The sequence below is a fragment of the Phascolarctos cinereus genome, unplaced genomic scaffold (assembly GCF_003287225.1).
Source record: "Phascolarctos cinereus isolate Bilbo 61053 unplaced genomic scaffold, phaCin_HiC Scaffold_3;HRSCAF=262, whole genome shotgun sequence".
Lineage (NCBI taxonomy): Eukaryota > Metazoa > Chordata > Mammalia > Diprotodontia > Phascolarctidae > Phascolarctos > Phascolarctos cinereus.
Genome location: NW_027555736.1, coordinates 122,409,707 through 122,434,507, shown reverse-complemented (window position 1 = coordinate 122,434,507; position 24,801 = coordinate 122,409,707). Strand labels below are relative to the sequence as shown.

The following is a 24,801-nucleotide window of genomic DNA, read 5'->3' as shown; positions in this document are numbered from 1 at the left end:
AAGGAATTTAGGCTTCTAAGAGAAAGGCATCACACCTAAGATACACACTGCAACCTCTCCATTATGTTATTCTAATGGTGCCTCATGAGTGAAGCTGCCATCTAACCAAAGTCCTTATATGATTTCACTAACTAAATTCTCTTGATGGAATTCCAAGATTGATCTTCCTTACACTAAATTCTGAAAAGAGTATCATATTGAGAATCCAGTTTACATATAGTCTTTTATAGGAGGGTTGAATAATGTAATCCAGACTGATTAAGACTCTTTCCCATGGAAACTCTTTCTACCCAAACTGGCAGTACCCATCTCCCCAAATCTAGAACTTTCTAGATAATTCCTAGTAAGTAGTCTGAGCTCGAGGTGAAGTGACTTGAACAGAGTAAAATAGTAACAGAGGTGGAGTTTGGAACCCAGTCTTCACTTTTGCTGAGCTGCTTCTTATTAGACTAAGAAAAATGTAAACAAATATTTCTTCTACCCAAATATCTCCTGGAAAAAAACAGCTTCTCCTTACTTCTTCCCCAAGCCTAAAGGATTTTCATATTGAAATCTCTCCTCTTCTTCCCCCTACCCTGTCACTCTCACTGATAAAGAGACCAGGTGACTGAGGATCAGTCTCTGCTTATCTCCCTGTTCTATCAGGCTTAACTCCTAACTTATAACTAGCCCCTTGGTCACAAGAAATCTCTGGCCCTACAGAGAGAGGCAGGGGGGCTACTGACACTAAATGTACTTTCAATATTTGACTTGATTTATTTTCTTGCAAGAGTACCATTAATTCTATAATGGCTCTCTGAATTATATGTGCCATGGATGATGCCATTTCACATGAAGATGAGTTGGTTTTGATTCCATGTTTAGTAGGTTAAAAAAATCCTGTCCTCTCCAGCAGAGAAGTATCAGGGCCTCAGTAATATCTGTAAATGAGCCCCCAAAGTTACGCTTAAGTTGACAAAAAGTTTAAGTGTCTCAGGGGCAAGGGTTTGAGCACTAAGTAATCTGAAGTTTCAGACTTAACTATATATTTTAGTTTATGTGAAGAATAAATAAATGATCTCAGTCAAGAGGAAACTTGAAAGTCGAAGTGACTTACCAGATACGAGTCCTGAAGTCCTCATATATGATGCCACTAGAACAACAACAACAAAAATGTAGAGATAACCAAAATGGATTCATTCTACTCAATAAAATCCAGAGCTGATAAACAGTTTGTGATAGGAAGATGTTGCCAAGACATTTCTGAGTCATCTTGTAGTGACCTGTGGCTGGTTTATATAACCATGTTAAAGAAGCTGGTATTTTGTGTTCTTTCTACTTTCAGCTTCGTACAGTTGACCCCAGATTGAACCCATGAGCTTCACCAGCTTTCATGAGAAATGTTGGTCACTAGGTCAATTGGATAAGAGTTTATGAATGGCTTAATAAAATCCAGAACCAACAAAAAACAAAACAAAACAACACAACAACTAAAAGTCTATGCCCTACTAATAGTGCAGGGGGAGGTAACATATTGGGCTAAACAAAACAAAACAAAGTAAAAAAAGCCCAAGAAAATAATTACTTCATTTGAAGTCAGAAGACCTGGGTTCTCGTCCCAACTCTGTGACGTACTTCTGTTTGAACATGAGGGAGCAGCTTTACAAAATCATAGAATTTGAGTTGGAAGGCTCCTCAGAGTCTGACCCATACATGAATATGAAATGTGCTTTACAATATCACTTCTAAGTGATCATTTTGGCCTCTACCTGAAGAATTCCTGAACTTGTCTAGCATATCCTAGGCTAGAATAGGGTGGGATACAAGAGTGGCCTGGATCAATAAAAAAAGGGCAGTGACTTAGAAAATACTGAGCTCACTGGTATCACCATATTACGCCCGCTCTTCCCACCACCCCCACTACCACCTATCACATGAGCCAATTCTGTACAGAAGAATGTGCTCTGTGGATAACTAGGTTTGCTTATAAGTTCTGAAGGAACCTGGGCCATGAAGTCTTCCATGTTTGAATCTCTCTAGCAAATAATATAATGGTACTACATATAGTAGTAATATGGTAGTAATACATGTAGTAGTGGTACAAATAATAGAGTAGTAATAGTTTAGTAAATTTCTGTTGAACTGAATAAGAGCTGCCGTGTAGTGGGTGAGATGCCAGACCTGAAGTTAGTTAGGTGTGGGTTCAAATTTCACCTTTGACATTTAATAGCTATGTGACCAGGGACAACTCATAAAATCTTTCTAAATCTATTTCCTCATCTGCAAAGCAGGGATAACAGTGAGGTTGGGAAGATTAAATAAGAAAATGTTCATGATGTACTTTGCAAGCTTTAAAGTGCTACATAAATATCAGTATGCACTGTTATTATTTTTATTATTGTTACATTTTGGCATTGGCGTGCACTTTGCATACACTGGTTTATTTGGTCCTCCTCTTTCAAATGGAAATTACAATGCAATCTCAGATGGAGTGACTTGTCTCAGTTTATACATGTAACAGTGCCTTGCGCACAATAAGCACTTAATGAATACTTATTGAAATTGATTGAAGTTAGCTGAATTGAATTGAATTGAGCTCAGACAGCAGTCTGGCATCCCTACTTCCAGTTCAGGGATTTTTCCACAAACTCTCAAGAATATCATTCATTCAATAAGCATTTACTTGAGCACTTATTAAGTGTCAGGTTCTATTCTAAGTGCTATAGATAATGGATCAATATTTATTAAACACTTACTGTGTGTAAAGCATTGTGTTAAGTACTGGGGATGGAAGCAGAAAAGACATCCCTTGATCACATTCTACCATACGGGAAAGTTTTCAGCTATGTCAGATGAAAAATTCTCATGGTCCTTAGGATGCAGCAGCAAAGCAGATGTTAATGCTTCTTATTTAATGTTATTTCCACTGATAATATATCAGTTTCTGATGCTGAACCATTTGGCAGTGCCAAGGACTTTGGTAGCAAGACTTTTTGCTTGTTTGTTTTATTTTTTTTCCTGTCATTAGTAGCTGTGTCTATAGCACCTTTGGGAGCGGTTGCCTGGCTGTATCTTCTCCATCTCTTGTCATATAGACAGGAACTTAGAGGTTCCTATCTAAGGGCACTGGGCTGGAAGCTTCGCTGTTCCCAAGGTTTTTGGTTTCAGGGTCCTTTATTACCCCCAATGGGGAGATGATGGTCAACGTGATGGTGGTGATTTGGTTGGCCTGCCACATACTGCTTCCTGTTTTTCCCTTAGGGTACTCTGTGTCTTTAACTAAACTGGCTTGACGATCCCATATTGCTACACAGATTGCTACACTGGCTAGCAGTTGGTGTGAATGGCTGGCTCCTTCTCCACATGAATTGCTTCTCTGACTGATGGCTGGGAGGGATGGGATGGAAGTAGGAATGGTGTTCTGGGAGGAGGGAAGTGCTGCCACTCCCAAGGCTTCTGTATCTCTCTTCTGGTTGATTGCAGTTGGTTATTAGTTGTTGTTGTTGGTAGTGATGAGGAATTCCCCCCAACACACCTTTACACACACACACACACACACACACACACACACACACACACACACACACACATACACACTGCTCCCAAGGAGCTTACATTGTTTCTTCTTTTTGCTTTTCTTGTTCTTTCTCTTCATCTTCTTCCTCCTCCCCTACACCCCCCTTTTCCTTTCTCTCCTCATAGTCAATCCCCGAATTAATCTGGATCTCTAACATTTCCTTCCCAATGCCGTAGATAATAGTGTTTCTTCTCTATAGCTCATCAACGCCCTTCTTCACAGGAATGAAGCATTTTGTTCCCATCTTCAGGTACCAGTTGCTTTGTGTGAAACTTCTAAGCTTCTTTCATGGGCGGGCCTGTTGTCAGCAGCCTGCACTTTTCTTAGCAGTCCCAGCATCTAAGAAAGAGATAAACGAGGTTGTAGGAAGGGGAAGCAGAAGGCAGGAATGATCCGGACTGTTTCCATTAAAAATAAAATATTTCTCTGTGTTTGAAGGGAACAAAGTCTGTTAACAAGAAATCTACTCACTGGTGTTTCCAGCTGTTCCCTCCTGGGCACTGGGGTATCAAAGAAGTGTGGGCCTGTGGTAGAACAGCTCACTCTAAATGCTGCAGCAATTATGGCCCAATGTAGCTCAGCTGTATTACGGTTTTATTATTATTATTTCTCTGCTCATAAAGCCTTCAGGCCTCTCCTCATCCAGAATCAAACCCTAGGGAATCATAAAGCTACAGGCAGTGCTTTTGCAGCCACTGCTTGGCAACTTCTGGATTGATTTGAATTAAGCAAGGGGCTTTTACAGAACAAGCAAAAACCAATGATAACAGTTCAAAAAAGTAGGCTCAGAACCCATTTTGCCCCCAGGAAAGAAAGGATTCCCCAGAAAAAAAATGATGTCACTTCTCTACCTCAGGCCCTGAGTGAAGAGGAGGAATGTATCAGTTACTTACAAGAAAAACAACTCGGAAAGCTCAGCATATACTAATGGGTGACACCTAGGAAAGTGGCCAAGGCAGAGGTGTTAACCTTTGATTGGACTTCTGAAATGTAGACTTTCTCATGTGTTTAAAAACAAAAACTACTTGCAGGAAATGGAATGCATATCAAAGGTGATACGTTCACTAACTTTCCTTTAACTATGTGACTTATTTCAAGTCAGGCTAATCAAAAGTCTGTGTAGTTGGTTCTTGTCAATACACCAAAAGACATATTAACATACATTTTGGTCTCTGTATTAATGTCTCTTAAATTGCCTATTTGCACTTCAGCAGACTGAACCTTCTTATGTGCAGAAAAAATCTTAAGAGAGAATGAGGAAAAAAAGAAAACCATTGTTTACCCACCTATGCAATAGTTATTGTACATTAAACATAAAGATCAATAGTAGCATAAAAATTTGTCCCAGAACCATTTTTATCTGAATGTCATTAAATAAAAAGATGACAAGAATGAAAAAAATAATAATGTACACGACTTACACAATTTATTTCATGTCTCTGAAGTAGTTCATGTAAAATTGCATAGGGGATAGATAGAACATTTTATTTGTATACAGAAGGATTCGGGTTTGAAGACTTCTTCAGACACTTTTAAATCTAGGAAATCACTTAATCCCTTTCAGACTCACTTTTGTTATCTGTTCAGTTGGGATAATAATAGCTGTGTTATCTCACAAGGTTGTTGTAAAGATTGAATACAACAATGTGGAAAATGTTTTGCAAACCTTAGAACAATATTGATGTCAGTAGTCCTTGGTCATGATAGCCATTGTTGTCATCATCATCATCGTCATCATCATCATCGTCATATCATTCTGTCATTTGTTTCTATCAGTCAACAAATATTTATTAAGTACCTACTATATACTAGGCACCGTGCTAAGCACTAGGGATGAAACAAGAGAACTAAGATAATCTCTTTGCCTCTCCAGGAACTCATAGTAGAATGGGAGGAAACAACATGTGAAAAACAATGGACCAACAAGATATAGACAGGAAAAAATTAGAGGTAATCTCAGAGGGAAGTATTCAGATTAAGGAATTAAGGAGGATGGTATAGGCTTCTTTCAGAAAGCAGACTTTAACTGAGACTGGTAAGAGACCAGGGCAGCCAGGAGGCAGAAATGAGGTGGGAGATAGTTCCAGATATAAGGGACAGTCAGTGAAAATGCCCAGACTTCCAAGATTGAGTATCATGTATGCACAACAGCAAGGAGGCCAACGTCAGTAGATTGCAGAGAAAAGAGAGAGAAAGAAGAATATGAAGTATAAGATTATGTGCAATATATGTGTTTGTACACACACACACATATGTACATTATATATATTTGTACACACATGTGTATGTATATGTGTGTGTGTGTGTGTGTGTGTGTGTGTGTGTGTGTGTACGTATGCATGAATGTATATACCGCCCTTTTTTTCTCAACATGGATATAGGTCCAATAGACCAAATTAAAGAAATGCTTGCTAATTGCTGTAGGTCTCATTTTCATTTAGACCATCGAACACACGTAAATACAGAGACTGTAATACATATCATCTCCTATATGTGGCTCATCCTATAATCATTCTTAGTAATTTCAAAAAATTCACATTGGTGAACTGTGTGAGAGTCTGTCTTTTTCTTTGACCTACTTAATTCCAGCAACCTCTCTTTTCTACTTAGTCACTTACCATCATGGTCACTAAGGGACTATTATATTTATCACTTGGGAATACTATACCTCTAAGATATCCTTTTTTTTTTTCTTTGAGGCAGTCAGGTTTAAGAGACTTGCCCAGGGTCACACAGCTAGTAAGTGTCTGAGGTCAGATTTTAACTCAGGTGTTTCTGACTCTAGGGCGTGCTCTGTCCCCTGCACCACATAGATGCCCCTCAAGATGTTTTTCATAGCTATACATAGCCAATTCTAGCCACCTTACTGTCCATATATCATTCCTTTACACTAAGTACTTTTTTTTTCAGCCAAAGACAAGGTTTATTAAATCAGCCATATAGTCCAGACTCTTAAGGAATCTGACCATTTGTGATGCCTGTAAACACAGGTAGGCATGACAAAGTCTCAGCCCCTAAACAGTGGTCAGGATGGAGCTTATATACAAAAAGACTATGGGAGGGATCTAGGAGTGGCCAAGTAGTTTGGGGTGACTGGAGGAAGGGCTGAGAGAAGGGATGTCTTAATGGGAGTAAATTGAGGTGACTAGAGGAGGAGTTTAGGGAGGATCTTGAAGCTGGGATGACTGGGGGAGGGTCCTGGGAGAATCCTGATGGGAGTGTCAGGGAGGTTAAATGGGATCTGGTTAAGATCAGGTATAACTTGGGGCTATCAGGCCAGTAATAGACAATAGAAGGTTAGATTTTAATTAGGTTAACAAAGAATTGGAAAATTGGGTTTAGGCATTGAGAAAGAACCTGTTGATAGGAATAAGAATAACCTCAGGAGACTGCTAGGCTTTCCTTTTGCTGTTATATTTCTTGGCATTGTCAATTTGGGATCTCTTTCAGGTGGTGATCAGTGGATTCTTTCTATGGTTATTTTCCCTTCTGGTTCTAGGACTTCTGGGCAGTTTTCCTTTATGATTTCCTGAAAGATACTGTCCAGGCTCTTTTTTTCATCATGATTTTCAGGTAGTCCAATAATTTTTAAATTGTCTCTCCTGAGTCGATTTTCCAGGTCGGTTGTTTTACTGATGAGGTATTTTACATTTTCATCGATTTTTTCATTTTTTTGTTTCTGTTTGACTGATTCTTGCTCTCTCATAGAGACATTAGTTTCCATTTGTCCAATTCTAGTTTTTAACAGATTGTTTTCTTCTGTTAGTTTTTGTACTTCCTTCTTCAACTGGCCAATTGTGTTTTTTAGGGACTTGTTTTCTTCAGTGTATTTTTTTTCCAACTGGCCAATTGTATTTTTGAAGGACTCTTTTACCTCTCTCATTTGACTATTAAAATCCTTCTTGAGCTCTTCTAAGAAGGCTTTTTGGGCTTCAGACCAGTTCATATTCCCTTTTGTTGTTGCAGATGTGGGTTTGTTGACAATGTTGTCCTCTTCAGAATTTCTGTCTTGATCTTCACTCTTCTCATAATATGAAGCTATGGTACATTTCTTTTTACTCATGGTGTTTCTTTATTCCCTGGCCTTTAAAGAGATTGAGCTCTCCTGCTGGGGAACAGAGGGTACTGACCCAAGCTTCTTGTGTTGGGAGCCTAGGTCTTGGTCACTGGCTTTGCATTCTGGGGCCTCTTATGGGATTGGAGCTGTAGGTTTCTGGCAGCTTACCTTGTGTTGGGCTGGAATCAGCAAGGCTGGAACTTTCAGGCAATTCTAGGTTGCCTGCTTTTCCTTTCCTTTAGCTTTCTTCCGCTCCTTTTAGATGGCTGCTGCAGGATGTTTATCTGCCTGGGGCCCCCTGCAGTGTTATCTCCCTCCTTTCTGCTAATGCACCAGGAGATTCCTTTGCAGTGGAGTGCCAAGGCTCCTGGTGGTTTTCTGAGCTGGTTTCCACCGGTTCTCCCACCCTCACTGAGGCACTCGGAGGTCCAGGTGTTGGTGTTTGCCTGCTCTACCACCTGGGCTTCAGGATTTCTTCACAATTGGGGGCTTCAGGGCTCCTACAGCTCACCAGCTTGGAATCAGCAAGGCCTAGGCTTTAGGAAGCCTTTAGGTTGTTTTCTTCACCTCCTTTCAGATGAATGCCGCAGGGTACTTATCTGCCTGGGGCCCATTGTTTTTGCTGAGGCACTGAGAGATCCGTTTGCTGGGCTACTGCACTGCTGCTCCTTGTCTTTCTTCTAGTTCAGGTGTTCTAGGTTTTTTTTTTTTTCTGGGCTGATATTTTCTGGGTTTGCGGAGGTTGATAGGGGAGAGTGAGAGCGACTACCTTTTCACTCCACCATCTTGGCTCCCAGAAGTCCACTGCAAGGCTTTCTTGACCAGGTAAAAGTTCAAGGAAGGTTTTTTTTTTTTTTGGGAGGTGGGGCATCTTGGACCCATACCCCATCATTCCCCCCTCAAACAAATGGGATCCAAATTCTTTTGGGGTAAAGGGCAAAGGTCTCAGCTTCTGAAACTGCTTCCTGCTGGCAAGGAGCATAGACCTGTCCCTGCCTTTCTGTTCAAGAGGTCAGACTTCAGAACCCAGCTGATACACCAAGGACTTTTGCTCTTTACAGTTATTCTCATTTCACTTCTTCGTTTAACTATCTAGTACCCTAAACTCTCTGACTCTATTGACCTCCTGCTATTTCAACTATATTAAGTCTCCAACCTAGAGTCATACAAATTTTCTGCTTTTATTATTCTTACTCCTCATCCTGGAGAAGGTCATGAACCAAAGATGACTGGGTCCACTCCAATTGCATGCTACCTATGCTCACAGCTATTTAGCAATTCTTTTTTATTCTCTGTTCTTGCCCTATTTTATATTTCTTATAAATACAGTTCTAAACAGTTCCTATATTCCTAAAGACCCTAGTCCCAACCCAAGTACTTTTCTTCCTAGTCTTAATAAACACTACTCCTCCTACATTATTAAGAAGATCAAGTCACAAAAGTGCCTTCAATTTCCCTCCTTTACATTTCAAAATAGCCATTTTCCCCCATCTCCAGATATCTCTGGCTGCATATGGTCTCTACCACATCCAAGTATATTTTACCATGCTCTACTTTTTAACTTTGCTCTCAGAAGAAGTTGGATTATATGATCACTAGAGCTAGACCAAAAAAAAAAGTACAACCATTCTCTCTTTCCTCTTTAATATCTGCCTCCTCTCTATTTCTTCCTTTCAACTATGGACAGGTATTCAGGTCTTCTAAAAAATAAAATTCTCATAAGTAGTAAATTACCTAACTCCCATGTTCACCTCCAAGCAACCGTAAATTAATGCCCCCGAACAAATCCTGAAACAGCAGAACCAACAGGAAGACAGGGTGAAACAAGCATTTAGCCCAAGAAACTTGGAAGATCAACAAACCAAGTCAGTATCACTTATGTAAAAGAGGAAAGCATTTCATGACAGGAAGCCTCCCAGAAGCCAGCAGCAAGCCCTGAAAACCATCAGGCAATTCTGAATCTCAGTGCAGTGGATCAGGCAAACTCCAGCACCAGGACCCATCATATGCCTCAGCATAGCCAGGGGAACTAGCAGGCTCCAACTCTAAGAACTATCATGTGCTTCAGCATAGCCTTGGGCGAATAGGTAGGTACCAACCTTACCAATGCCTAAGCAAACAGGCAACCAGCAGCTCCTGCCATGTACTTCAGCACAGCCCCAGGCAAACAAGCATCCTCCAGAGGCCAAGACCTCCACTGTTTCAGTGTTGCCCCAGGGAAATGCAGAAACACTCACCAGCCTCAGCACATGCCAGACACCAGCACTAGGACCCTAGCTCAGCACCAGGTAAGCTGCCAGACCCCTACCTCCTCCAGTAGCACCAGCCACCCCCACCACACCCTCTTAGCACAAGAGGCCCCTGGGGGACCTCAGAGCAACATCAGCACAATACCAAATAAACAGCCTGGGCCTGCAGCCTCTGGCACAAGAAGTCTGAGAGTGCCCTTCCCACCCTGGGAGAAGAGCTCAAATTTAAAACAAAGGAAAAAGGCCAAAAAAATAAAAATAAAAAAGAGATGAGCAAAAAACAACTAAAAAGAATCTGACCATAGAAAGTTGTTATGGTCCAAGACACAAACTGAGAAGAGGGCAATAATGCCAAAACATCTATTGGCAAAACCGCAAAGCAAAATGGCAAGTGGTCTCAAGCCCAGAAAGAACTCATGGAAGAGTTCAAAAAGGAGCTTAAAAATCATAAAAGAGAGGTAGAAGAAAAAATGGGAAAAGAAATGAGAGTGATAAAAGAGAATTATGGGGGAAAAGAGTCAACAGCTTAGAAAAAGAAAAAGAAAACAGTTGCTTAAAAAGTAGAATTGGCCAAATGGAAAAGGAAGTATAAAAGCTAACTGAGAAAAACAACTCATTAAAAGTTAGAATTCAGCAAATGGAACCTAATGACTATGAGATATCAAGAATCAAGAAATTCAAAGGACTGATAAAATAGAAGAAAATATAAAGTACCTCATTGGAAAAAATACAACTGACCTGGAAAATAGATCCAAGGGAGACAATGTCATAATCATTAGAGTTTGTGAGAGTCATTATTAAAAGTGGGACCTGGACAGCATATTTCAAGAAATTTTCTAGGAAAACTGTCCTGATATCCTAGAACCAGTGGGCAAAATAGGCATTGAAAGAATCCATCAACCACCTCAAGAAAGAGATCCCAAAATAAAAAAAAATAAAAAAAATAAAAAAATAAAGAATATTATAGCCAAATTACAGAACAATCAGGTCAAGGAAAAATTTCAGAAAAAATTCAAATTTGGGGGAGCCACAATCAGGATTACCCAGGACTTACCAGCCACAACATTAAAAGATTTAGAGGTCATAGAAAATGATATTCAGGAAGTCAAAGGAGTTAGACAGGGATGGGGAACCTGAAGCCTCAAGATGACATGTGACCCTCTAAGTCCTCAAGTGTGGCCCTTTGACTGAATCCAGACTTCACAGACAAATAACCTTAAGAAAAGAATTGGTCTGTAAAACTTGGACTCAGAAGGCCGCAGACAAAGACCTAGAAGGCCACATGTGGCCTCAAAGTCACAGGTTCTTCACTCATCAGCTAGGACTTCAACCAAGAATCACCTCAGTGGGAAAATTAAGCATAACATGCCAAGGGAAAAAATGGTAATTCAATGAAATAGAAGGATTTCAAACTTTCATAATCAAGAAGCCCGGAATTGAACAGAAATTTTGACCTCCAATATCAAGACCCAAGAAAAGCCTAAAAAGTTAAAAAAGAAAAAGGAAACATAAGGTATTCAATGGAGCTGAACTGTTTACATCCCTACAGGGGAAGAAGATGCTTGGAATTCTTAAAAATTGTACCACTAATCATATAGCTAGAATGAATATACATAGACAAAGGGTACAAGTGTAAAGTGAATTTGAGGGGATAACACAAAAAGTAATTAAGGGATGAGAAAGAGAAGTACATTCGGTGCAGAAGGAAGGAAAATGTAGAATGAGGTAAATTATTTCACATGAAGAGGTGTAAAAAGCCTATTACAGTGGAGGGAAATATTGGAGAGTGGGTGATGGGCATTACTTTAACCTTACTCTCATCGGTCAGTATTGGCTCAAAATGGAATAATATACACAATCAGTTGAATATAGAAATCTACCTTATCCAACAGGAAAGTAGGAAGGGAGGAGATTCAGTAAAGGTGAGGGAAGGGGACTGACAGAACAGAGGGCAGACTGGAGGAAAAGCAGACAGAAGCAAGACACTGTTGAGGAGGGAAAGGATGAAAGTAGAGAGAAGATAAAGAAGAGGAAAAATAAGATGGAGGGAAATACACAGCTAGCAATTGTAACTGTGAATGTAAATGGGATAAGCTTGCCCATAAAATGGAAGTGAATAGGAGAGTGGATCAAAAACAGAATCCTGCAATATTTTGTTTATGAGAAACAAACTGGAAGCAGAGTGACACACATAGAGAAAAGGCAAAAGGCTGGAGTAGAATATATTATGCTTCAGCTGAAATTTAAAAAAACAGGGGTAGCAATCCTGATCTCAGACAAAGCAAAAGCAAAAAAAATCTAATTAAGAGAGATAAGGAGGGAAACTACACCTTGCTAAAGGGTACCATGGACAATGAAGTAATATCAATACTACACATATATGCACCAAGTAGTATAGCATCCAAATTCTTAAAAGAAAAGTTAAGTGGGTTACAGGTTCATGATCAAATAAGAGATAGAGAGCATTACAAAATGTAAAATAGATAATTTTGATTATATTTAATAAAAAAAAAACCTTTGTACAAACAAAACCAATGCAACCAAGATTAGAAGTAAAGGAGAAACCTGGGAAACTAGCTTTATAGCAAGTATCTCTGATACAGGTTTTGTTTCTCAAATATATAGAGAACTGAATTTAGAAGAATACAAGCCATTCCCTGATTAATAAATGATCAAAGGATATAAACAGGCAATTTTCAGATGAAGTAATTATAGCTATCTATAGGCATATGAATGAATGATCTAAATCACTTTTGATTAGAGAAATGAAAATGAAAACAACTCTGAGATACCACCTCATACCTATCAGATTAGCTAATATAACAGAACAAGAAAATAATTCATGTTGGAGAGGATGTGGAAAAAATAGGACATTTTAATGCATTGTTGGTAAAGTTGTGAACTGATCTAACCATTCTGGAGAGCAATTTGGAGCTATGCCAAAAGGGCAACCAAACCACGCATACCCTCTGATCCAATAATACCAGTGTTAGGACTGTATTCTAAAGATATCATAAAAAAGGGAAAAGGACCTATATGTCCAAAAACATTTATAGCAGCTCTTTTCATAGTGGCAAAATATTGGAAATTGGGGAATGGCTGAATAAACTGTGGTTCATTAATGTAATGGAATACTATTGGGCAATAAGAAATGATGAGCAGGTAGATTTCAAAAAAACTGGAAAGATTAGTGCAAACTGATGCAAAGTGAAATGAAAACAACCAGAAGAATATTGTACACAGTATCAGCAACATTATGGAATGATCGACTATGAGACAGCTCTTCTCAGCAGTACAATGTTCTAAGACAAGTACAAAGTCCACATCCAGATTAAAAACAAACAAACAAACAAACAAACTGATAGACTCTGAATGCAAATCAAAGCATACTTTTTTCACTTAGTGTATTCTTTTTCATGTTTTTTTTCTTTCTCAATCTGCTTCTTTCACAACTGTAAATAATATGGAAATATGTTTTACATGTTAGCATATGCACAGCCCATATCAAATTGCCTACCATTTTAGGAAGAGAGGAGCAGAGGGAGGAAAAGTGGGAGGGAGAAAATTTAGATCTAAAAATCTTGTAAAAATGAATGCAAAAAATGCTTTGCTATGCAATTGGGAAAAAAATAAAATACTATTAAAAATAATGTAAAAAAATAAAATAAATACCTTTGGGAAAATAAAATAGAATTCCTCTTTGAAATCTTAAGCTATTATGTTATTTTTGCACTTCTTTTCACCACGAAACTCCTTGAAAATGTAGTCTATACTTTATGCCTCTATCTGTTTACTTTTCAACTCCTTGCCATCTGGCATCCATAACTCCAGTATGGTAGTTTTCTCAAAGGTCACCACTGCTATACCCCATTATCTTAACCACTCTTAGAATTCAAAATTATCAATCATCCGCTGATTAAATTTCTCTTCCTTTGGCTTCTATGACACTTGAATGTCCAGGTTTTCCCATTGCCTCTGTATCACATCTTTGCTGATCCCATTTTCTCTTTCTGACAATTAAATATAGGAGTATCCTGAGAGTTAGCCCTTCATCCCTCTGAACTTTCTATTCTCTCTTTGTGATTTTTCCATTATCTTTACTTGATTGATCACCTCTTAAGATAATGGATTTACAGCTAGGGAAGACCTTAGCAATCTAATCTGAATCTAAAAAGTATTTATGAAAGACCTATGTATACTATGTAAGTGACCTGAGACTGCCAGCTCAGGGCTATGTGAATTTAAGGGTCTCAGATGATTTGTGATCTAGGGAGTTCAGCTTGATGGTATCTTAAGATACAAAGTATCCTTCAACAAGTATGTACCAGACTTCAGGGCATAGTAATAAATGGTTTGACATCTCAGGGGCTGCTGGAATATCCTACCACCATCTACCTTAGATCTCTACCTGCTCTTTTTAGTTCCATCTAAGAAAAGCTCATTCTTTGATTTCTTGGTCTTTCCTTATTTCCCTGTTCTGCACATTTCTCCAACTTGTCCATTCTGGTATAAAAGTCTTCAAGCTCTTATCCATTAAACTTCATGTCTCCCGTCTTTAAAAAACAATCAATCAAGCAAACAAAAATAACTATCTCTTGTCTTACCTCATCAAAGCTTCTTTTCTAGACTACATGGTCAAAAGTTTTGGCCTTCCGCAACTGTCTGGGTTGAGCAGCTGTCTTTGCCCTATAATGTCCACACCTACTCTATCAGACAAAACAAAACAAAATAAAATTTTAAGAAAAGAAAGAAACATTTTAAAAGTTGGGAAAACTAATCAGAGAACTCCACAACTCCTTTGTATAACAGTTCTTAATTTGGAACAGGTGCACATTATATATGACATAGATGACATGTTGCGAACAGAAATAAACTCCTCTGGGGAAGAGATCATGTCGTGGTTATCCACTGTGGAGTGCTTATCACAGTGTGAGAACTCTTGAAATTCTGCCTTCCATGTGATAACTGGTGGTAGCAGGTGGATGGTAGGTCCATTGGTGTCTAAGACTGTGGGAAATGTGGTAGGAAATGTGGAAAAGCATACAAGACCAAATCAGCACCATAGTAGTTCTAGCATCCCCAAGTAGTTCTGCTGGCTTTTTGCAGCACCAAAGATTTCTGAAAAAAGATATTCTTATCTGTTGAGGAATGGCTAATGGTACATCATTATAATATAATGGTACTTTACCCTTTGAAGGGATGAATATGATAGAGAGAAGGAGAAGACTTGTATGGACTGATTCAAAGTAAAGCAAGCAGAACAAAGAAAAATAGGCATGATGGCCACAACAGCATAAATGAAAAAAAAAAGCTGAATGTTACAGAAGTAAAATGACCAAGATTGGCTGCAAAGAAGTTATGTAAGAAGGTACCACACCTTCGTATTTCTTTGCAAAAATGGGACACTATGGGTGTGGAACATTGTTTACAATATCAGATATTTTTTATGTATTGCTTGCTTTTTATTAATTGTTTCTCTTTGTACCTCAGACTTTTTTCATTCTTTGCTGTAAGAGATAGGTTTCTAGCATAGGAAGAAGGAAGGGAATATATTGAGAAATTAATATGATATAAGAAACAAAAAAAGAATCAATAAAATGCTATTTAAAAATGATTGCTGGGGAGATAAACTGGAAAAGAAAAAGCCATTCCCTGAAGCATTCACTACAAGGGAAAAGAGTGACTCACTACAAGGGAAAGAGTGACTCCTTGCCACAGCATTGTACGTGCCCCATAATACTATATGAGGATCCTGGTTCACGTTCAGAATCATTTATAGAGACATATGGATAAGTTGTGAAAATCTACCAAGAAACAGACTATAGAAGATCCAGCATAGAAATGAAGGACGTATTTGAAATACAATACACACCACCAGCCCTGCTATTTCTCAGAATATAAGGGGCCATTTTGCAGTTACTAGGGAAACAATTGTTAGTAACGTATTTGGAAGCTTAGGCTGAAGAGATGGATACAGAGAGGGCTTTATGCTGAAGGAGCCCATCAGGCGGAGCCTGGTGGAGGGACCAAAATGTTCTGTGATTGATTCTGTCCTCAGCATGAAAGCATTAGAGTCCATTTGATGGTGTCGATAAGTAGCAAAGCTGAGGGAGCCTCACCATCATCACTCTCTCTTTTCTTCTTTGCTTCCCATTAGAGTATACTTATCTGGATGGCTGGATTAGCTTAATCTTTGCCTTTCAACTAGATTTGTATCAAAGTGAAGCAAGCTTAAGTGAAATTTAAAGACTAACTTATATGTTTCCCCAAATCTGTTTAGATTTCCAAATGTTTTAAGTCTTTAAAGTCACAGAAGCTATCTTGAAGGGTTCTCTACTCATCTCTGTTGGCATTTCTGAGGAAAGTCTGTCCATCATTGGATCCTCTCCTGAACTGGGATAGCAGACAAGTTATTCCAACCAAGAAGGAAAGCATTGACCTATGGACCTAAAAGAAATTAGTGTGAGTCTAATGGAAATCAGGCAGTCAGCCTAATGGTAATTGGGCAGAGTGCCCGTGAAAGTGAATAGATTCTGCATCTAATTTCATGTGCTTTTCATGATGACCTGTGGTTAATAGTGGATGACTTTTCTGAAGGGACATCAGCAGCAACAATAGCAGTCAATAATTTTTATGTGTTCACAATCTGTAGTGCACTGTGCTGTATTCATGTGTTTTCTTCTGCTACTGATAGATGATAGAATTATAGTACTTGGTCTTGGCGAATGTAGATAGGCCAATACTAACTCCATGGGACAAATAAAGTACTTTAAACTAATTAATTCAGAAAATTTATTTTAGGATTTGAATATATAGTTAGATAAATCTAACCTTTCATACAATTGTACTTCAATTAATATCCTTGAGGATGTTGCCTCCCCCAAAAATTATAACAAAATTATAATAAGAATAACCACAATGATAACCACCACTAGCCAAGATCATCAACCTTTGAAAATATGAAGGCTTGCTATTATGTCCTAGGACCCTTGCCATCCTAACTGTATAAAAAATGTGGGCTTCTCTTCTTCATTTTTTTTATATTGAGATGCAATGGGGCATAGAGAGTTGAGTGCTAGATTCAGAGTCAGAATGAACACGTCTAACTCCAACTTCAAATGCACATTAGCTGTGTGACCATGAACAAATTACTTAATGCCCTTTGATTTCCTTATCTATAAATTAGGGGAAAGTAATATGTTTAGTGTCTTTCTCACTAGGTAGTTGTGAGACAAAAAAACAAAAAAACAAACCAAAAAAAAAACTTTGATAACCTAAGTGCTTCATAAGTATGAGCTATTTTATCCTCAGCACACTGTCATGCTGTTCACAGGAGTTCAATACATATCAAATGATGACCTAAATAGAAACTACTCCAAAATTTGCCGTTATAGAGTTCTAGAAAACATTAGCTTGGGCTAGGTGTATACTAAAGCAGTGTTTATGTAGGTTTAAAGAAAATTTATCAGTCTATTCATGTATCCATTTAGTCACTCCACACTCAGGGGTAGAGCAAAGTAACCCTCTTGTTTGTCTTTGACACTCCTGATCCAGCTCTACTTTGGGGTTCTCATGTCTCTATATGCCATACAGTTCTAGGTACCCTGTCCATTTCCCTTAGATTCCATTCCCTCTCCCACCCTATCATTTTGTTGCTTAGGCCTTAATAAATTCCAGCCCTATATTATTCCCACTCACCTCTTTTTCTGCTTAGACTCATTTTTACTAAATGTTAAAGAAAGTCAAGCAACTGTGCTTGCTGGACCTACTTTAAATTTGTGTTATCTAACATCATCTTAGGCAACATCCAAAAGAGATCCTGCCTTGTGTCAGAAAGTTCTAGGTTGAAGTCCTGCCTCTGGCATACACTAGCTGTTTGTCCCTGTGCAAATCACCTGCCCTTCCAGTTTCCCAGGCAGCTTTATGAGATTATAGATCACAACATGCAGAAAACGTGCTGATCTGAATTGATAGAAGAAGCTCATCGTTGGGAGCATTCTACATAAATGAAATCACAGGAAGTCTTCAGTTCAAATATGTCCTCAAATACTAATGGTGTGATCTTGGACAAGTCACTTAACTACTGCCTGCCTTAGTTTTTCTCATCTATATAATAGAGATAACAACAACATCTGCTTCCCAGGGTAACTGTAAGGATAAAATGAAACAATATTTGTGAAGCACTTTGTAAACCTTAATAATGCTATATAAACTACTATAACAATTATTACTATTATCATCATTATGATGATGATGGTTATTGCTTATTATTATTATCTGTTCCTATTTTCTGTCAGCTGTATGTCAGATAATACTAAACACTGGATGTTCAAAGAAAGACAAAACAGAATCCCTGATCTCATGAAGCTCACAGTCTATATCATCTCCTATACTCTCTTCCTTTCTTCTATCATTTACGGAGGCTGTGAGCCAAGTCCTCTATTTGTACCCAAGTTATCATGTTCTCCTTTCTCCTTGGCAACTTTGCTTCCCTGAGCATGGCCTCTTCCTCTAATATTCAATCTCTGGCTATATTTTGATTATTTCCTGGCTGTTTGCAAACATGCCCAGGATACCCTCATCTTGAGAAAAAAAGCATCTTGACTTTTATTATGCCTTTAACTTATCATCTCCTATTTCTCCTCCATTTTACAAACAAAATCTTAGGAACAAAAAAAGCTTACACCTATGAAATTCATTTCCTAAACTCATCTCATTTTTCAATCCATTACAATTTGGCATCCAATCCCACCACCCCACTGAAACTATTCTCTCTAAAGCAAAAAATGATCTCATCAATCCCGGGCCAAAGGTGTTTTCTAATTCCCCACTCTTCTTGTCCTTTGTGCAGCTTTGAAGACCATTAATTAACTTCTTCTCTTGAATACTCTCTCTTCTATTGAATTCCATGACACTACTTTCTCTGTTTTCTTATTGCTATTCTAACTTCTGCTTCTTAGTTTCAAATTGCTGTATCATCATCTATGACTTACTCTTTAACCATAAGTGTACCTATAGGATCTGTCTTGGTCTATCTTCTCTTTTATCCTGTCTTCAAACCTTCTCTAGGTAACTTCATTAATTCTCATGGGGAAAAAAATCAATATCGATGAAGATGTCTCCTAACTCAACATATCCAGCCTTTTATATCTCTCCAGAACTCCAGCTCTGTATTACTGTCTGTTAGACATTTCACATTGTGCACTAAATTGTCATCTCAAGCTTAACACTTCTAAAAGAGAATTTTTGCGTATGGTATTTCTTGCCCTATTGCCAAAATTCCATTTCTGTTGATGACACCATAATCCTTCTAGTCACCAAAGTTGATTATCTTGCTATTATCCTCAACTTTTTCTTTTTCCTCACCCCCTATATTCAATCAGTGACAAGTCTTTTTTTTTCCATTTCTGCCTGCATAACACCTCTTATATCTGTTCCCATTCACTCTATAGATATGTCCACCAAACTAGTTCTAGTGTTCACCACCTCTTTTATGAGTGGTTGAAAAAGCTTCTTAGTCACCCTGATTCCTGTTTTGTTTTGTTTTGCTTTTAAATTCATCTTCACCATTGTTGCCAAAATAATTTCCCAAAACTACACTTTTGAGCATGTCTCTTTCTATCTCAAGAATTTTTTGTACCCTACCATGGGTGCTAGAAAAATTAATCACTACCTAGGCTTGAAGTTTAAAATACTTTACAACCTACTTCCTGTTGGCTGTTTTTTTTTTATCCTTTTCTTTTTTAAAAAAAATGTGCTTTAAAAAGTCATTGCCCAGGATATCTCTCCTCTATTTAAACTCTTTTTTTAAATTTTTTTGTTTGTTTTTGGCTAGGTAATGGGGTTAAGTGACTTGCCCAGAGTCACACAGCTAGTAAGTGTTATGTGTCTGAGGTCGGATTTGAACTCAGGTCCTCCTGAATCCAGGGCCGGTGCTCTATCCACTGCACCACCTATCTGCCCCTAAACTCTTTTTTAAATGAGGGAACAGTTAAGCAAAAATGACTGAGAAACTAGATCTGAGAGTATAGATAACATTGTATATGAGTAGTCTTCCACCTCTCTATTGAGGTTATTTTTTTTAGCATCTGTTCTCTGGAATACAGATTATTCAATGTAATGAATCTGAATTAAGCTGCTTTTTTAGTGTTGCCTTTAAAAACAATATATTCATGATGTATCTTTTCCTCTTGTTTCTGTCTTTGTATTATTATGTACAAGTATTCCCACATTTCTCTCAGTTCCTTATATTTATGATGGCCAAGCATATTCCTATGACATAATTTGTCTACCCATTTCTCAATCAGTGAACACCCAGTTTCTTATTTTATGACTACCACAAAAATGCTACTAAAAATGTTTTGATATATGTGGGATTTCTGTGATTGACTTCTTTGGGTTATATGCTGAATAGTAAAATAAGGTTACCTTTCCAGAATTATATCACTATTATTTTCATAGTTTTTTACTGTTCCCTGAACCTGGCATTCCAGCTCCTGTTTCTTTTCTGTTCCCCTTTTCTGTTTTCTGTTCCTTCTTTTCTGTTTTCTGAGGTCATTTCTGTTCCCCTTTTCTGTTTTCTGTTCCTTCTTTTCTGTTTTCTGAGGTCATTTCTGTTCCCCTTTTCTGTTTTCTGTTCCTTCTTTTCTGTTTTCTGAGGTCTAGAATGCTGTCTTACCTCACTTTTATCTCTTGGACTCTCTAACTTCCCTCAAAGCTCATTTCATGCACAGTTTCTTAAAGGAAACCTTTCCTGGTCTCTGTAGTTGTTAGTACTCTTTTAATCTCCTCAAAGGATCTTAAATTTACTTCTTTTTTATGTGTCTTATTCTTTAGTATAGTTGTATCAAACTCAAACAGAAATGAGTCCATTAAACTATTTTTGTGGGCATCATTTATATTCTATTGCATTTATATATATTTTGTGTTTTATTTTATTGTATTTTTATATTTGTATTTTGCATTAGTATTATATTTTTATTTATTTTGTATACACACACACACACACATCCATTTTAATCTGGTTCAGGCCACACTTGGGATTATAATGTGTATTTGAATTTGACATCTCTATTCTTCTATATTAGTAAATTCTTGAAGCTAGAGATTCCTTTTTTTGTCTTTGTATCCTTTGTACCTGTCATAGTGCCTTTCACACAATAGGAAATTAATATAAATTTATCAAATATTTATTGAGTAAATAACATGTACAAGGTGTAGATATAAGGAACTGGTCCTGTGATTTTATTGATATGCAGAACTACTGGGTGAGGAAACTTTTTCTGCCAAAGTAAATTGGCATTCTTTCTCTGCAATTAGAGTCTGAGTTGCCTAGAGTACTGAGATGTTATGTGATTTGCATAGTATCACATGGCCAGTACATATCAGAGACAAGCCATGACCTCAGATCTTCCTGGGGAAGGGGGAAGGGAAGAAGTGTTTCTTGAACACCTACTATATTCCAGGCACTGTGCCATGAATTTTACAACTTCTCACAGCTAGTAAGGGTCTGAGGCAGGTCACTCACTACTCCACTACATGACTAAAAAATGATGCAGTATATGGTCAATATCACCAGCTAAGGAAGTCCAGTGTCACTCAAAATTTGCTTTTTGATTTTTTTGGTGCTGTGCTCTTTAAATTCTGTTACAATGGTTCTATACTGGTCAAGGCAAAAGAGCATTTTTAAAGTTCACCCTCCCCCTATCCACCCTTTTCTAACTCTCATTAGAAGTCCATTAATATATTTTTATTTACTGGGATAGTCACTAAATCATTCTTAAAATGAAGTTTCCTAGATGAATAAAATTTTCTGACAACCAATGAACAGCTGTAAATGACCTTTCTTTGTCTACAACTCAATTACTATTACAAAACACTCTAACAGAATGTCCACATATTTCCATTATAGTTGACTTTAAAAAAATTGTGTTAAACATTGCCTGAAATGATTGAGTCATCATGTGGGAATTGAAAATTGTTTTGTTATACAAAAAATGTTGCTGTAGTGATGTTTGGTTTTGGTAGCAGGATTTGGCCTGTATGAAGATGATTCTAATAAGCTGCTCATAGACAATTCATTTGAATTTTTGTTTCTGGAGCAAAAATGGATTTTATTAATCATTTCATATCTTACAATCCAGTTCCCCATGGAAATAGGTGCATACATTTGTAAAATGGTTGAATTATAGTATCATGGGTGTGGCTACTGGCATATAAACAAGTGAACTGGAACTGATCACATTTGAACCCATGATGTTGATTTCCTTAGCATTAACCAAAGATCTTGGCCTCATTATTTGACAAAGAGCTGGTAGACTCTCAGCATACTCCACTGGAATTCATGAAATTCTATGTGACCTAGAGGAATGTTCATTGGGTAGAACCTCTCTGGAGGAGTCATGAGGGGACAAATGGACAAGACTCACACAGGATGGGAGGACATGGATGGATCGAAATATTCACAAATGAAGGGAGTGCTCACATCAATGAAGTCACTGATTTATGAAAGTTCTTAATGAATCACCAAAGATACTAAACAGTGAGAGCATGGAGGAAAGAAATCAAGAAGACATATCTGAGAGAGGAAGCTCATTTATTAAGTAAGATCATAGATTTTTACCACACAGAAAACACTTTAGGGATGTTGTTAACTGCCTGGCTTTTTAAAAAGTGATCTTTTTCTATTGACTTAAAAAATTATGAACTTGTAAAACATTTATCTTTCTCCTCCCACTGCTGTTGTTTTCAAAAGAACAGACCTCCCCTAGTACTGGAGCAATATCTGTTTCCTTGGGAAAACAGATGTCAAAACATGCAGCAACAGAGATTCATAAGTTGATGAAATAACCTTGAGCACCTTTGACTCCCAAACTCTAGATAATTCTCTTAGATTCAAGATTCTTCCTATGTAGATGTTTTCTGACTATTATTGCCAATGTCCGTGGGTTCCCAAAGGCTAAGAGGAATGAGATAGAATGAGTTCGAATACACCTCGGATCCTTACTGTGTGACCTTGGGCAGTCACTTAACCCCTGTTTGCCTCAATTTCCTTAACTAAAAAATGGGGATAATAATGGCACTTTCTTCTCAGGGTTGTTGTGGGGATTGAATAAGATAATATTTGTAAAGTGTTTAAGATAGTGTTTGGAACGTAGTATGTTCCGTATAAGTGCTAGCTACTATTAGTATTTTTAGTAATATTATTATTAATTGCTTATTATAATCAAATAAAGGCAGCAGCTAGGTAGCTTAGTGGATAGAAAACAGGGCCTGGATTCAAGAAGATCTGAGTTCAAATCCAGATTTAGGCACTTATTAGCTGTGTGATCCTGGGCAAGTCATTTAACCTCTCTTTTCCTTTGTCTACTGGAAAAGGAAAATGCAACCATTCCAGTATCTTTGCCAAAAAAATCCCATGGGCAATTTTGGCATTCTGTGATCCATGGGGTAACAAAGAGTGAAATACAACTGAACAACAATATCAGATAAGCCTCATCAGACTCCAGTCACTACTTTCTCTCAAATAAACCTTTTCCTCTCTTGAAAATTCTTCATCTTGATGTGCATACCCTTTGATCCAGCAATAGCACTTCTAGGGCTATACCCCAAGGAGATCAAACAAATGGGAAAAGGATCCACATGTACAAAAATATTCATAGCAGCTCTTTTTGTGGTGGCAAAGAATTGGAAATTGAGAGGATGCCCATCAATTGGGGAATGGCTGAGGAAGTTGTGGTATATGAATGTAATGGAATACTATTGTGCTGTAAGAAATGATGAACAGGCTGACTTCAGAAAAACCTGGAAAGACTTATATGGTCTGATGCTGAGTGAAGTGAGCAGAACTAAGAGGACTTTGTACACAATAGCAGCCACGTTATGCAATGACTAAGATTGTTAAACTGAACCCTTCTCAGCATTACAAGGATCTAAGGCATCTCCAGAGGCCTTGGGATGGAAAATGCTATCCACATCCAAAGAAAGAACTATGGAAGTCGAATCGCTATCACTTATTTTTACCTTCTGTTGAGTTTCGTTTCCTCTTTCTGATGGTTCCTCCTATCGGTTTTAATTTTTACTTACAACTTCACTAATGTGAAAATACGTTTAATAGGAATGTAAATGTAAAACCTATATCAGATTGTGCGCCATCTTGGGGAGGGTGAGAGGGAGGAAGGGGGAGAAAAATCTTCAAAAGCATATGGAAGTGATTGTTAATAAATCAGTAAAATGGGGGGGAAGAAATGGACCTAGTTTAAAAAAAAAAGAAAATTCTTCATCTTGTACACTTCATTGGCTTAGCATTGAATTGTAAATACTATTACAGATGCATTTAGCTGTGTACTAACATTTTAAGACTTTAGTCATTTATGTTTAGAGAAAGGCTTGTTTTATTTTCTTTTTAGTCTTCATCTCTTTCTTCAGGAAATTGCCAATTTCTTTAGGTTAGAGGGAGGTGTCTTTTTTCCCAGTGCAATCCAATACAATTCAACAAACATTTATTACACGCCCATTATTTGTGATGTATTGTGCTAGATCCTAAATTGCAAAGGCAAAAGGAAAAATAGTTCTTGCCTTCAATGAGCTTGTATTCTACTGAGTGTCATTTATAACTCCGAATTCATTAGTAGGTTCCAGATATAATGTATAATGTGAATAGTTGAGACATGTTATCAATTCACTGATTTCTTGGGTAGGAAGAGAACCTAGGAATCATTTATTCATAGTTGTGTCTCTTTGGCAGGGTCTACAGCTGGGAACCCGTGAACTGGAAGAGATGGGAGCCACATTCTGCTTGGGTCTTCTCCTTCTGCAGCTCAAATCATTAACCTGTAGCTCTCAGTTCATGGCACAAGCCTCTGCCCTACTAGATGCCAGGAAGGATATTCTTGGACACCATCTTCAGAGGTAAGGGTTCAGGATCATCAGGAAAATTG

At 37.8% G+C, this 24,801-nt stretch overlaps 1 protein-coding gene across 1 annotated transcript in view; it reads left to right on the top strand.

Annotated features, from left to right (window-relative positions):
* Positions 1 to 24,801, top strand: part of AGBL1 (AGBL carboxypeptidase 1) — a 910,143-nt gene that overhangs the window by 526,580 nt on the left and 358,762 nt on the right. The window contains exon 20 of the mRNA XM_020963428.2: positions 24,609 to 24,772. Within this exon, the coding sequence (XP_020819087.2) occupies positions 24,609 to 24,772 (164 nt within the window). The remainder of the gene's footprint in view (positions 1 to 24,608; positions 24,773 to 24,801) is intronic.